Source organism: Mytilus edulis, chromosome 2 (genome assembly GCF_963676685.1).
Source record: "Mytilus edulis chromosome 2, xbMytEdul2.2, whole genome shotgun sequence".
Lineage (NCBI taxonomy): Eukaryota > Metazoa > Mollusca > Bivalvia > Mytilida > Mytilidae > Mytilus > Mytilus edulis.
Window position 1 is genome coordinate 75,955,077 of NC_092345.1, and position 17,029 is coordinate 75,972,105.

General features: G+C 32.1%; 1 protein-coding gene across 3 annotated transcripts in view; it reads right to left on the reverse strand.

The window, feature by feature from the left end:
* Positions 1 to 230: 230 nt before the first annotated feature.
* The window catches only part of LOC139512973 (sec1 family domain-containing protein 2-like), a 28,067-nt gene continuing 11,268 nt past the window's right edge, over positions 231 to 17,029 (reverse strand). For all 3 annotated transcript variants that reach the window (XM_071301001.1, XM_071301002.1, XM_071301000.1), the window contains exons 5-16: positions 16,243 to 16,320; positions 14,462 to 14,593; positions 12,017 to 12,189; positions 8,329 to 8,422; positions 7,565 to 7,692; positions 6,097 to 6,306; positions 4,077 to 4,170; positions 3,336 to 3,399; positions 2,690 to 2,792; positions 2,063 to 2,215; positions 1,642 to 1,774; positions 231 to 350 (exon numbers count right to left, since the gene is read on the reverse strand). In XM_071301001.1, the coding sequence (XP_071157102.1) occupies positions 267 to 350; positions 1,642 to 1,774; positions 2,063 to 2,215; positions 2,690 to 2,792; positions 3,336 to 3,399; positions 4,077 to 4,170; positions 6,097 to 6,306; positions 7,565 to 7,692; positions 8,329 to 8,422; positions 12,017 to 12,189; positions 14,462 to 14,593; positions 16,243 to 16,320 (1,446 nt within the window). In that variant the 3' untranslated portion in view covers positions 231 to 266. The remainder of the gene's footprint in view (positions 351 to 1,641; positions 1,775 to 2,062; positions 2,216 to 2,689; positions 2,793 to 3,335; positions 3,400 to 4,076; positions 4,171 to 6,096; positions 6,307 to 7,564; positions 7,693 to 8,328; positions 8,423 to 12,016; positions 12,190 to 14,461; positions 14,594 to 16,242; positions 16,321 to 17,029) is intronic.

Sequence of the window (17,029 nt, forward strand, 5' to 3'; positions counted from 1 at the left end):
GATTGGTTTGATTCATATTCAGAATATGTCAGGATAGGGTAAAATAGCACCACCATGTGAACTAGTATGGCTAATTTATAAGCATGTCAGTCTAGTACAAAGCAGGATTCACAACACATCAATTTGTTCTCGTCCTGATGTGCATATAATATTGGTAGTACATGTATTTGATTATGGATGCCAAATACTCATTCATCCATTATTCATTATAGGTTAATTCATACAAAACATTTATAGAGTTAAATTATCCATTTATTGCACAATAATCAGACCCTGTTGATTCTATCTTGACATAATATTGAGGTCACAATGTCTTCTGGTTTAATTAGTCTTGTACTTCCAACAATTACCTGAAAATAAAAAGGAGTTTGTATATATATTATTTAGCACAATACTTCAACATCCTTACTTGATTTTAAATCATAGAAAATATTTACAAGACACACTACTGAATAAAAGAAGAATGTGTCCATGGGACACAGACAATGCTGCCACTTGCATATAATGTTATAAAGGGACACAACTCAAGAACAGCAAAAGTAAAGCAAAACAAATTTGAACTTAATCTGTGTTTTGTGTATAAGTTTATAACATAAAGTTGAGGCAATCTAAAGGTAGAGAAAAGAAACTTGTTTTGGGACGTACTGACATACAAGGGCCATCAGTTACTGCAGAGGCATAAAAAGACTAGAAGAGACGACACGAATGGCCCTGTCTCAAAAAGTTGAAAAATCTGCAATTTCAATAACACATTTGGACACAAACATGATGGTGGTCTCACATATCAAAAATCAGCTCAATATCTGATGGCGTATAGAAAAAAAGTCTGTATAACTGTGATTTTCAAAAATTTAACATAGTCCAAAGCCCGTAATTTCGGCAAAAATTAGTGGAGTGAAATGAAACTTCCACTTGATCTATAACTCATCATGAGTAGCTCACATACCAAAAATCACCCCAATATCTGAAAGCATTTAGAAAAAAAGTCTGTATAACTGTGATTTTCAACAATTTAACAGGTCCATACCCCGTAATTTCGGCAAAAATTAGCCAAGCGTAACAAAAGTTTCACTTGATCTGTAACATATCTTGGTTAACTCACATACCAAAAATCATCCCAATATCTGAAAGCGTTTAGAAAAAAAAATTTATAACCGATTTTCAACAATTTAACATAGTCCAAAGCCCGTAATTTTGGCAAAAATTAGCGGAGCTGAACGAAAGTTAAACTTGATCTGTAACTCATCATGGTTAACTCACAAACCAAAAATCAGCCCAATATCTGAAGGCCTTTACAAAAAAACTCTTTATAATGGTTTGTTGCTGAATGACGGAATGATGGAATTTCTGAATGACGGAATTTCAGAATTTCGGACAAGGGTATAACTATATGGCACTGACAACTTCGTTGTGGGGCCATAAAAAGAAGAGAAAGTGGGCAATTGAAAATTATAAGTCCACTATGGGCATTAAGATTTCAAAAAATAAACAAACAACAATAACACACTGCTACATACTAAACTTTAGATATACCAAACAAAGAACCCCACCAAAAAGGTCTAACTCAGACATGTCAGATCGATATTCCCGAAATAATAAGCAGTTCCTACTCTACTAGTGATGATGCATTCAAAGTATTACCTGTGATGAAAGTTTAAGTGATGCACATAAGTCCTTTATTTGTTTGAGTTCTGTAGAAGTTACACCTCCAACAACAAATATAATCAGTAATGGATGGTCACTAGGGCGTGGTTTACTCACTGTCCTAAATAACCTATCATAAGAAATAAAAACAATATTAAAATCAGTTTACCATTAATGGCTTTACACAATTGACCAAAAACAGACATACAAACAAACACAAGCAACATTAAGAAAACATGAGGATGTAAAAAGTATCTATAAAACAAGAAAAAGTACAAAATCTAAAAGAATCCTTAAAACATAATCACTTTTGATATTTGTGTTGCAATAAAAACTGATTATTTTCACTTCATTTTGTCATTTTAATGAAGTACTTGGATGTTTAGAATAATAGTGTATAATGTAATGTAAACCTCACCCAAAGCCAGACTTCAAAAGATCCCCAAATCCTGATGATTTCAGCTCCACATCAGGAAGTTCTGGTTTGCTGGGATCAAACATTACATTGATCAGCTGTTTTAGTATTGGCATCAGCTGTGAAGGTCCTAAAGCACTTTCCTCACACACAGAACTACAATGATAATGAGATTATGCACAGCTATTTACAGTAATATAGATATTGCTTAACAATTGAAGTAAGCCAAACATCATTATACAGTCATGTAGCTCATTAAAGCACACCTTACCGGATAGCTTGAATGGACGCCTCACGAATAACTTTTTTTCAATCCGTTCATGTCTGTTAAACATCGGGACTTATCCCTTAGACGTCCGTCTATATCTGTTGTATGTTCGTTAAGCGTACGTTTTATCTGTCCGTTGAAAAATTTTGAGCATGTTCAAAACTTTTAACAGACGTCCAAAGGATAAAATGTTCGTTGAACGTCCGTTAGGTGTCCGTATCGTTTCCGTTTTGTATCTGTTACGTGTCCATTATTCATCCTTTGGAAGATAATAGAGAATTTTTTAAGTCTTGCTGATGAATAGTATAATAAAGAGCAAAGTGGTTTTATTATTCGTTGTTATACGAAAAAAAATCATTTACCTGAATTGTTTAAGGTTGTTCCTTGCAGATGATATTGCTTTAAACTTCTGCCAAGCATCATCCAGAATGGCTGTTACTACTTCTTCATTTATTGTATCACCAACTGTAAAACACGAAATCAAAAGTTAAAACAGATAATGTTAATGCTGACAAAATATGAGTAAGTCTCTTTCAAGACACAAGTGATAAAATATGTGTAAGGTGAGTTGTTTCCAAGACATGTGTGAAAAAAAACATGTATTGGATGAAAGAACAGACAGGTGATTGCAATAGAGTGCACAGACAGTTATAGTATAATAATTTCTCAAACCTCTAAACCCCATTTACATTAAATAATTTAATTTTGGATGTAATGCCTCTTCTGATAGGCTTACATCATTGTGTTTATCAGATCATAGACATAATTTATTCATGTGACCATTACGTCATCAACATTTTTTCATGGTTTACTCCTGTTTAAAATGGAATTTGGAATTCAATTATAAGAAATAACTGTAATATTTTATCTGTCTATTCAAAATAACGTAAAAAAAAATGTTGCTCACACAGGTTATTCAGTATGCACCACATTTTTTATGTCATTTCTTCATAGACAGAAAAAATATCACAATCATTCCTTAAATATAAACATAAAACATTAACAAACCTATCTGCTGGGTCAATGGTGGCAATGTATTCTTCTCTCTCAAAACATACTTCACCAAAACAGCCTAAAACAGGAATACATCTATTCTTAATTACAAAGTTGATGAGCATTTAGAACCAACAATTGAATAAGGTACCTGTTAATTTCCTAAACTAAAGCATTATTTTATCTTTATTACTGAAACCCAATATAAGTATGTAGTGTTAGCTTTGTCTCTTTTTTTCAGGAGGGTAGTTATAAGGATATTCAAGAAGAGAATAAGAGAATAAAACGACAAAAATATCTTTAAGTGCCACCCTTGGAAAACTGGAGAAAAATTATACTTCAAAATCTGTTCTTATCTTCAACTAGTGATAGATAATCATGCAAAATTTTATTAATATTTTAAAGATGACACAAACTAGCTATCTCTCTCTCTCTATATATATATATATATAGTATTTAGTAACAAAAGTCTTCATACGATTAGTCAGAAACCACCCTCTTTTGAATATTTGTCAAATTTCTATGTTTATAACATACATACTGACAATGTTTCAATACTTTTCAAGTTATCATCCATTCTGGGATTACATTTGTATTCATATATCATAACTCTTATAAGAGCACAAATTGACCTTTTACAAGATTTCTCAGGAATAATGTTTATATTATTTTGTAGACTTTACCATAGCTTTAAGTAGTAATAAAATTCTGGAAAAAGTCTACATTGTGTATCATTAAGTTTTAATATGTTCTCACCTTAACTTGTTCTTCTTTATCACTCTTAATTCTGGTCCCATACACAGAATAAACAAACATTATTAGACAGAATATATCATCTAATGTGCAGGATCTGTAAATAAACCATTCAAATAATATTAAAATATTTTTGTATATTTTGTAATTCCAATAGTCTCTATATACATGTACTGTGGATTCATTATTATACCTTGGATACCAATTTTCGTGGATTTCGTGCATGGGTACAGGTAAAGCTTGAAATTTTCAATGAATGACAAATTTTTGTATAGGCTTGTATGTAGACCTTGGCAAAACCACAAAATTAAACATCCAGGAATACATAAGATTTCAATTATCCACGAAAATAAATATCCAGGAATACATAAGATTTCCTTTATCCACGAAATTAAATAACCAGGAATACAGAAGATTTCCTTTATCCATGAAAATAAATATCCAGGAATACATAAGATTTCCTTTATCCATGAAAATAAATATCCAGGAATACATAAGAGTTCCTTTATCCGCGAAAATAAATATCCAGGAATACATAAGATTTCCTTTATCCACGAAATTAAATAACCAGGAATACATAAGATTTCATTTATCCACGAACATAAATATCCAGGAATACATAAGATTTCCTTTATCCATGAAAATAATTATCCAGGAATACATAAGATTTCCTTTATCCATGAAAATAAATATCCAGGAATACATAAGATTTTCTTTATCCACAAAAATAAATAACCAGGAATACATAAGATTTCCTTTATCCATGAAAATAAATATCCAGGAATACATAAGATTTTCTTTATCCACGAAAATAAATATCCAGGAATAAAAATAAATATCCAGGAATACATAAGATTTCCTTTATCCGCGAAAATAAATAACCAGGAATACATAAGATTTCCTTTATCCATGAAAATAAATATCCAGGAATACATAAGATTTCCTTTATCCATGAAAATAAATATCCAGGAATACATAAGATTTCCTTTATCCGCGAAAATAAATAACCAGGAATACATAAGATTTCCTTTATCCATGAAAATAAATATCCAGGAATACATAAGATTTCCTTTATCCATGAAAATAAATATCCAGGAATACATAAGATTTCCTTTATCCGCGAAAATAAATAACCAGGAATACATAAGATTTCCTTTATCCATGAAAATAAATATCCAGGAATACATAAGATTTCCTTTATCCATGAAAATAAATATCCAGGAATACATAAGATTTCCTTTATCCACAAAAATAAATGAATCCACAGTAGACCAGGTATATTTAGTCACTTTTTGGTGAAAATTAACAAAATTCAGATTTTTTTCTTGTAAAGCAAATACCAACATTACTTGACTAGTCTCTACTTGTCCTGTATACATTTAATTCAACAAAATGTTTAAATAATAAAGGAAAATCAAGGGTTCCATTGAACTATGTGTCTACCATGTGATTGCTACTGTCAGTGTAAAAGAGAAATATTCACAGTAAAAAGTGAGTCTATTTATCAGTAAAATACAGGATTAAATTCTCAAACTTTCATTTAAGTTGCTATTTTTTTATTTGGAAGATAAGCTTCTGTCCAAATTTCATAAATAATCTTGAAACATTTCAGTCATACATTACAATCAATTCTCATGGTAAGATTGTTTGTGAAAAGGGCCCAACATCCTTTGCCAACAATTCAATCATAAGAATCAGCTGTCACCAATCTGTTTTATTTTCTGGTTTTAAGACCTTAACAAGATCTCCTAGTTTTTTTGTGATATTTAACACCTTCAAAAATTTGCAGGCAGACATTTCATTGGTTGACATACTTATCAGAACAGAAAGTAAAACAGACAATTGTTAGATTCAAGCTTGGGCACAGGATTTGTATTTCAATCAAGAGAACAATTGTAGCTGACTTGATCAAAGTTTTATTTCAACATCATTGTAAGCAATGGTTACCAACATTCTTATTTAACAAGCATGTGACTAAATCTGTTTGTATATCAAAAGTAGACATTTGGGTTTGTTATTTTACCGTTCAGTTGTTGTCTTCTCTGTCTCTGTGATAATAAGTCTGTATATCTCTTCTAAAGGATCTGTCTCATCACTGTAACCCTGTATCAACAGTTTCTCAATCCCAGATAGACTGTCTAATTGTTGTTGTCTCTGACTTTTTAACAGATGGAAGACTGCCATAGAAACTTGTAACGTATTGATGTGTTTAAGAATCATGTCATATTTCCCCCTAAAAATATAAATTGAATCAGCCCTTAGATTAGTTAGCAATTTCAATTCTGTCCAGTAGAACCATTGTTGCTGAAATTTACAAATTTTAATATAAAACTGTTTTAAATCTGTATCAATTTTTATTTATATTGATTATTTTATTGTGTTGTTTATTTCACAGAGGCAAAACCAATGGGTGTACAGGTTACTAAGGGGTGTTAAAATACCCAAATCTACAGATATGAACATAGATAACAAATTTATCTCTGAATGTTGTTTGTATCTGGCAATTTATAGGGATTTTCTGACAAAAAAGTGTAACGTGAAAGCAATGTTTGTTTTCCAAACATTCCAAAAAATTTGGAAATGTGCAATATTTTTTACCATCTGTAGAATATACATCCTTTGGTAGAATCCTGCAGGCAGTCATACATTTTTAATCAAGAGACGGAGAAAATAGAATAAATCAAATTTGGAGCTGAAGATTGTGAGTGTTACACCATAGACAATGTGAAGTCAATGTGGGTACTTTGCATATTGCATAACTAGGTAACTATACCTAGTCCTGTTCATTGAAGTGATAGATAAATGATAAATTTTAATGTGCGTATTGTTATGTGTTTACTTTTCTACATTGGCTAGAGGTATAGGGGGAGGGTTGAGATCTCATAAACATGTTTAACCCCGCCGCAATTTTGCGCCTGTCCCAAGTCAGGAGCCTCTGGCCTTTGTTAGTTTTGTATGATTTTTAATTTTAGTTTCTTGTGTAAAATTCGAAGTTTAGTTTGATGTCTATTATCACTGTACTAGTATACATATTTTTTAAGGGGCCAGCTGAAGGTCGCCTATGGGTGCAGGAGTTTCTCGCTATATTGAAGACCCATTGGTGGCCTTAGGCTGTTTTTTACTCTATAGTTGGGTTGTTGTCGCTTTGACACATTCCCCATTTCCTTTCTCAATTTTACATGTACTATGATGAATGCCAATGAAAGTCATAATAGAATAAAAGTGTTAATGAATTACATATTCAGTTACAATCATCATGGATAATCTACAGAATTCTATCTTTCATTGAAAACAACCATGGAACTTATGAAAATGCATGTGAAGTATCCTAGGGTAATGGTTAACAGAAGGGATTTTTTAGCAACATATATTAGCCAACTAAAATATGAGAAACAGTTTAAGTCGTAGATAAAATGATATGAACTAAAAACATTCAAAAGCTAAATCATTATACTTTTCAACCTTATTAAAAAACTTGGCTATAAACTCACTTGAAAAGAGAAAGAGTATTTTCCAACTGATCTGCAGTAACTCGTCCAGGCTTGCCTGTAAGCTTTAATGGTAAATTTTCTTTTGAAGCTATGTCTACCAACTGTCTGTTTACTTCCATCAAACCTTCCTTTATAAAAAATGATGTACATTTTTGTACTTTTATTATCATTTTTGGATACACTGGTCAAAGAATATAATAGTGCATATAAAGTCAAAGAGTTTTTTTTTATTAGTGCCAATAACGACATCCACAATTTGCAGAAAATACAAAATCAACATTATAGAACTAACAGTTAAATCCTGAGGTCATTTTAAAAAGTTTTCACCAATCTTTAAAATCAACATTTATTGCATAATATCAAATAGTAAATTTCATAGAATACAACTGACTCCAACAGTTTTGAGAATTTTCTACTGAGAGTAATCTATTGACAACCTGTTTACATTTAATTTACTACAAATATCACAAGCCCCAAAGTAAAATGTTAAAATCCTACTTTTAGTTTTATGTCTTATATTTCACAACCAAAGATTTTTTTCTAAAAAGAAATCACAAAGCAATTTAGACTATGTTCTCATACAATAGCTACATTGTATATGTTTCTACACATAGGGGAAACAATCAATATTAGTCAGTGATGTTTTCATAGAAGGAAAAAGTATGTATGCTCATGATGCTAGCTGTTACTTTTCTCATTATTTTATAAATCTGCTTCACTAACCAGACAGACTATAAACAGATCTGTACATTGAAGAAACTTACCTTTACTTTATTTGTTAGAAGTGGCTGTAAATGTTGTTGGTTGTGTCCATTAAAAGAAGCTAGACACCCAGGTAAGACAGTTGAGGAAGCATCTCTGAAATATTTACATATTCTATTATCAACTAAAGAAAGCGAATAATAACTTAGAAAAAGATAGATCCCAGATTTAATTAAAGAACCTTAGTGAGCACGCTCACATACCCCACGTCCCCACATTGTCATTTGAGAAATTAAATAAGTATAAGAAAAAATATTGAATAATAATTTCCTGTCAATATACACATCTACATAGTACATGTATGTCCTTATTATCTACAAAATTTCATGAAATTCTGTTGTGTGTTTTCAGAGGAGTTGAGATGACAAACTTGCAGAAGTACATTGAAGCAAATAAGTTCAAAGGGGCATAACTCCTAGAAATAAAATTGAATCCTAATTTCCCGTTGATATGCACAACTACATAATATGTCCTTTTCATATAAAAAGATTTCGTGAAATTCTGTTGTGTGGTTTGAGAGGAGTTGCGATGACAAACTGTTGCAGTAGTACATTAAGTAAATAAGTTCAAAGGGGCGTAACTCCTAGAAATAAAATTGAATCGCAATTTCCCATCGATATGCACAACTACATAGTATGTCCTTATTATCTGAAAAGGTTTCGTGAAATTCTGTTGTGTGGTTTGAGAGGAGTTGCGATGACAAACTGTTGCAGTAGTACATTAAAGTAAATGAGTTCAAAGGCGCGTAACTCCTAGAAAAAAAATTGAATTGCAATTTCCCGTCGATATGCACAACTACATAGTATGTCCTTATTATCTGAAAAGGTTTCGTGAAATTCTGTTGTGTGGTTTGAGAGGAGTTGCGATGACAAACTGTTGCAGTAGTACATTAAAGTAAATAAGTTCAAAGGCGCGTAACTCCTAGAAAAAAAATTGAATCGCAATTTCCCGTCGATATGCACAACTACATAGTATGTCCTTATTATCTGAAAAGGTTTCGTGAAATTCTGTTGTGTGGTTTGAGAGGAGTTGCGATGACAAGAAACAGGACTGACGGACTGACGGAAGGATCGACGGACTGACGGACGGACTGACGGACGGACGGGTCAAAAACATTATACCCTGCGCAACTTCGTTGAGTGGGTTCGTTGCGGAGGGGGTATAATTAAAGGTCTTAAAAGACTTGATTTACAATCAAGGCATATAGTTTCCAAGTGAACTCTTTGTTTCAACATGAAAGAGAGGAGAAGCATCCAATGGTGGCTTAAATAATAAAACAATAAAAAGTAAATAAATAAAGTATGATAGTCTATCTCTTAAGTTAGGAACATAAAAAATAATCAGATAAAAGTATGGATCAAAGACACAAAGGGTCACTATACAACAATACTAAAATATTTAATAATTTGAACTGTTCTATATAAGTGGTTACCAAAATAGAATGTAGTATAATTTGATTTTTTGTGTTTTTAATGCCACTTTTAAGTACTGCTTTTGTGCTATTTCTTTGCAGCCAGTTTTTATTGGTGGAGGAAGACAGAGTGCCCAGAGAAAACCACCGGCATTCAAGATGAAAACTGAAATCCTAGTCAATTAAGATTGGAGTCGAGTACACCCACACAATTAGGGTTCGACACAAAATCTCAGTGTTCACTGGCTAGTGATTACAGTAGTAACTACTTAGACCTTAAAACAATCGTGCCCCTTCAATAGTAGCATGAGATATTCATTTATTTCTAAGCAAAACAAAGAAAACTTCATTTTACATGGAGAGATAAAACAGTAATGACCCATCATTTCATTGACCTGTGTACATGTCAATGACAAAGTGATGATCTACCATTTAACTTATGTATGCATATGAAATAGTTATGATCCATCAGTTAAGGAATTTATGTAAATGACTTAGTGATGAAATATCACTAAACTAAATTATATTCATGAGTTTAAGTTGAAATATTACTTTATCCACTTGTTTACATGGCATATAGTTAACATACTTCTTATATGTGTAAGTGTTGATTTATCACATTACTAACTTGTGTACATGCCACAGTGATGATCTATCACATTACTTACTTGTGTACATGACACAGTGATGATCTATCACATTACTTACTTGTTAACATGACATAGTGATGATCTATCACATTACTTACTTGTGTACATGACACAGTGATGACCTATCACATTACTTACTTGTGTACATGACACAGTGATGATCTATCACATTACTAACTTGTGTACATGACACAGTGATGATCTATCACATTACTAACTTGTGTACATGACACAGTGATGATCTATCACATTACTAACTTGTGTACATGACACAGTGATGACCCATCACATTTATTACTTGTGTACATGACACAGTGATGATCTATCACATTTGAACTTGTGTACATGACACAGGGATGACCTATCACATTACTAACTTGTGTACATGACACAGTGATGACCTATCACATTACTTACTTGTGTACATGACACAGTGATGACCTATTACATAACTTAATTGTGTACATAACACAGTGATGACCTATCACATTACTTACTTGTGTACATGACGTAGTGATGACCTATCATATTACTTACTTGTGTACATGACACAGTGATGACCTATCACATTACTTACTTGTGTACATGACACAGTGATGATCTATCACATTACTTACTTGTGTACATGACACAGTGATGACCTATCACATTACTTACTTGTGTAAATGACACAGTGATGACCTATCACATTACTAACTTGTGTACATGACACAGTGATGATCTATCACATTACTAACTTGTGTACAAGACACAGTGATGATCTTTCACATTTATTACTTGTGTACATGACACATTGATGATCTATCACATTACTTACTTGTGTACATAACACAGAGATGACCTATCACATTACTAACTTGTGTACATGACACAGTGATGATCCATCATATTACAAACTTGTGTACATGACACAGTGATGACCTATCACATTACTTACTTGTGTACATGTCACAGTGATGACCTATCACATTTATTACCTGTGTACATGACACAGTGATGATCTATCACATAACGAACTTGCGTACATGACACAGTGATGACCTATCACATTACTAACTTGTGTACATGACACAGTGATGACCTATCACATTACTTACTTGTGTATATGACACAGTGATGACCTATCACATTACTTACTTGTGTACATGACACAGTGATGACCTATCACATTACTAACTTGTGTACATGACACAGTGATGATCTTTCACATTACGAACTTGTGTACATGACACAGTGATGACCTATCACATTACTAACTTGTGTACATGACACAGTGATGACCCATCACATTACTAACATGTGTACATGACACAGTGATGACCCATCACATTACTAACTTGTGTACATGACACAGTGATGTGTACATGACAGTGATGATCTATCACATTACTAACTTGTGTACATGACACACTGATGATCTATCACATTACTTACTTTTGTACATGACACAGTGATGATCTATCACATTACTTACTTGTTTACATGACATAGTGATGACCTATCATTTTATTAACTTGTGTACATGACATAGTGATGATCTATCACATTACTTCCAAGCATTTGTGACATTAAGTTGGCATATCAGTTTAACAACTTTTTTACATGACATAGAGTTGACATGTTACTTACTTGTGTACATGACATAGTGATGACATGTCAATAAGGACATCATTGGTATGGCCTGGTAATCTTGGGAATACACTAGCAATTCTATCAAACAAAGTTTCTGTCTGGTGTGTACATGATGATCCTATGTCTAAGGTTCTATCAACAAATACAATGGAGGCCTTATTTTGTGTTGACTGCAAAAAACCACCACATTGTTAAAAAGAATCATTCAATGAATAAGGTTTAGGTCAAATAAAACTTTCACACTTACATTTAAAACTTATTATGATTGAGAAACAAACCTAGTCAGAAAAACGTCACATTAACCAATGAACTATGATAAAGAGATAAAGGTCATATTAACACTTTCAAATCATATGCCTAAACAAAAATCCCAGCACAAAAGCATCTGTTTACAAGATATGGATTATGTTCAACTTTCTGAAATGTGAAACTTTATAGAATAGGTTAATGGACTCTTTGCAATATAGCATCCCAATGTCTTGAATTCTGCTAATCAATAAATGAAAGTAGATGTGAAAAATATCCATAAAGTAATGCAGCAGATTGAATGTATATAGTTTTGCAAAATTCTTTGTCCATGATAGTTTGTATTTCAAGTTACACTGCATTCATGTCCAGTGCATGATGATTAATCAATATTGTAGACATCGCAATATCTACAATGTTAACACGATATTGTGTCAACATTGTTTGCATTGTTTGAACCCTTATGTATTGTTTACATCGTTGACATAGTTAACATCGCGATGTATACAATCTAGAAAAAATATATTGTGTTTACATTGTTTACATCGCGATGTATACAATGTTAACACCATGTTGTGTCAACATCGTATACATTGTTTCAACCCTTATATATTGTTTACATCGTTGACATCGTTAACATTGCGATGTATACTATGTTAACACACAACATCGTATAAATTATTTGAACCCTTATGTATTGTTTACATCGTTGACATTGTTAACATCATGATGTATACAATCTAGAAAAAATATATTGTGTTTACATTGTTTACATCGCGATGTATACAATGTTAACACGATGTTGTGTCAACATCGTATACATTGTTTGAACTCTTATATATTGTTTACATTGTTGACATCGTTATCATCGCGATGTATACAATGTTTACACGATATTGTGTGTACATCGTTTACATTGTCTTAACTCTTATATATTGTTTACATCGTTGACATCGTAAACATCGTTTTGTATACAATGCTAAAAAGATTTTGTGTTTACATCGCCATATAAACTATGTTGACACTATTTTGTGTTAAATTAAAGCTATAACATCACATTTAATTAAAATATTTGTTGTTAAAAAAAACATAAAAATGCAAACTGTATATATGTAGTCGACAAACTTCATTGAATAATTATTATATGAATGGATAAAAAAACTTTTTTTTATTGATATTGTCAACATCACAATGTATACGATGTGAACGATGTAAATGATGTATAAACAATATTCAAACATCAAGATATAAACGATGTTAACGATGTAAACAGAAAGTTATAGAGTCGATATACAACATAAACACGATGTTGACACGATATTGTCAACATTGTGATGTATACGATGTGAATGGTGTAAACACAAAGGTAAAGACTTGGTTCACAACAACAATACGATGTTGACGATGTAAAAACGATATTGTCAACATCACGATGTATACGATGTGAACTATGTAAACAGAAAGGTATGGACTTGGTTCACAACATCTATATGATGTTGACGATGTAAAAACTATATTGTCAACATCATGATGTATACAATGTGAATGATGTAAACAGAAAGGTATGGACTCTATATTCAACATAAACACGATGTTGACACGATATTGTTTACATCACGATGTATACGATGTGAACGATGTAAACACAAAGATTAAGACTTGGGTCACAACATTTATACAATGTTGACAATGTAAAAACGATATTGTCAACATCACGATGTATACGATGTCAACGATGTAAACAGAAAGTTATAGAGTCAATATACAACATAAACACGATGTTGACAGGAATTGTTAACATAACGAATATACGATGTGACAAAGGTACAGAACATAAAGATAGGATACAATGTTAACACAATAACGACACTATAAAGTTGACATTGCGATGTTGACAATATCGACAAAACATCATGCACTGGACATACTTCTTACACTGGGCAGCAGTTTTCAAATCATCAGAGGAAATTTTCAGTTGTGCATCTGTTAAAAACGCTAGCATGCTTACATTTTCTATATATAACTCTCTATTCTAAGTGTAAGAAAAATGCAAAAGACCTTATAAACCAAGCTAATCCAGTAATAAAGATAATACTTTATTTAGCTGACCTTACAATGGTTAAATGCTATGGAAAAAGTAAGACAAGTTAAATCATCAGACTGAAACATTGTTATTGTAATTGTAATGAGGCAAACCTTTCGTCTTGTCTTAGCTGGAGCATAATTAGCCAATTCAGTAGCCAAGATCCTACTAGTTGGTCCTATAGAGTAGCAGTCTTCACTGACAGCTAATTCTGACAATAAACTGTCAATACTAGAAACAAATGTCTGAAAATCAAAACAAACAAATCAATGGCAATAAAAAAAATTCACATCAGTTACAGCAGATTCCATTGAGTGTGTAGCCAAAGGTAATATCTTTAGTTAGCTTGCTTGTTAGCTGAACCGTGAAGTCATTGTTACGGAATCCGTTGTAATTGGCAAACTAAATTGAATTTATTTACATTTTATCCATCAGATAATCATGTGAAACCTTTAAGAATAAAATTGAGAATGGAAATGTATATTTAAAGGGTCTGTTGATACAGCATGATGGTTGACAGTTAACACACTAAAATGCTAGACCAAATAATTTGATTCTAAGAAAAGAACCATGAGAAACTATAAATATCAGTCCCTTTGAGTCCCTTTTAGCTTGGAGACTGAAATCTATATCAACAAGAAGCTATAGAAAAATATCCAAAACCAAAGAAAAGTTTTCAGTCCCTTTAACACCTTATCATGCTTATAGCTTGGAGATTGAAAACTTTTTCAAGCGGAAGACATGCCAAATTATGATTTCTAGCCCCTTTTAGCCCTTTTTTTCAATCTCCACGCTGTTGGTGTTCATAAATGACCTACTTCAATAACTAATTCCTTATGGCTGTTACATACATGTATCATTAAAGAACCTTAGTGAGCACGCTCACATACCCCACGTCCCCACATTGTCATTGGAGAAATTAAATAAGTATAAGAAAAAATATTGAATAATAATTTCCTGTCAATATACATAGTATGTCCTTATTATCTACAAAATTTCATGAAATTCTGTTGTGTGTTTTCAGAGGAGTTGAGATGACAAACTGTTGCAGAAGTACATTGAAGCAAATAAGTTCAAAGGGGCATAACTCCTAGAAAAAAATTGAACCGTAATTTCCTGTTGATATGCACATCTACATAGTATGTCCTTATTATCTACAAAGTTTCATGAAATTCTGTTGTGTGGTTTGAGAGGAGTTGCGATGACAAACTGTTGCAGTAGTACATTAAAGTAAATAAGTTCAAAGGGGCATAACTCCTAGAAAAAAAATTGAATCGCAATTTCCCGTTGATATGCACAACTACATAGTATGTCCTTATTATCTGAAAAGGTTTCGTGAAATTCTGTTGTGTGGTTTGAGAGAAGTTGCGATGACAAACTGTTGCAGTAATACATTAAAGTAAATAAGTTCAAAGGGGCGTAACTCCTAGAAAAAAAATTGTATCGCAATTTCCCGTCGATAAGCACATCTACATAGTATGTCCTTATTATCTGAAAAGGTTTCGTGAAATTCTGTTGTGTGGTTTGAGAGGAGTTGCGATGACAAACTGTTGCAGTAGTACATTAAAGTAAATAAGTTCAAAGGGGCGTAACTCCTAGAAAAAAAATTGAATCGCAATTTCCTGTCGATATGCACAACTACATAGTATGTCCTTATTATCTAAAAAGGTTTCGTGAAATTCTGTTGTGTGGTTTGAGAGGAGTTTCGATGACAAGAAACAGGACTGACGGACTGACAGACGGACAGACGGATGGGTCAAAAACATTATACCCTCCGCAACTTCGTTGCGTGGGGTATAATAAATCACAAACTAGACCATGTTACATAAAAACATAAACTAAAAGATGAACTTTATAATCATCGAAATGATATCCACAGCTGTAAATAACTTACTTTGAACCAAATCTGTAGATTAGCTGGTAGACAGGTCATGTCAAGGTCATTTAAACATTCAAATTGTTTCTTCTCTGCCTTTAAAATTGAAACAATAATACAAAATAACATTATAAACATACCAAACACTATTTTGATGAGCTATTAAACACCAAATGGGTTTTCACATATATCAAAGATCTAGGAAATCTTCCATAAGATTTCAAAATACTTCATTCGTACAAGAAAGAAAAAACACATAAGCTTAACCAATGCAATTTTAACATAAAAACACATGATTTTGAATATTACAAGTAAAACTTGAAATTGAAAATATGTCAGAGTTAAGTAATGAGTTAGGGTCTTCATAAGTAAAATTTCCTAATATGCACAATGTAAAACAAATTTTCTTTAAATTTATGAGGAGTTACTAAAAACATTTATTTTAGTCTTAAGAAGCGTCCTTTATAAAAGGTTATACTGTGAACATTCATTGCAGTAATGCCCTTCATAAAAGGTTAATACTGAAAAGATTTCCTGCAGAAAAGTCACCTTCATAAAAGGTTAAAACTGAGAACACTAATTGCTGAAGTGCCCTTCATTAAAGGTTACTAATTGGTCTTCAACAAAGAAGCAGAACACTGTATATTAAGCACTTGTTATATATTTTAACTAATCAGACATGATTAATTTCTGCACTACGGTATGTATGCATTTGTTAAACCCTGGTTCAATAAATAACTGTACCTGTTTCAAACATGTTAATTTCTGACAACTACTAAAAATAAGGAATAAAAGTTATCAATGC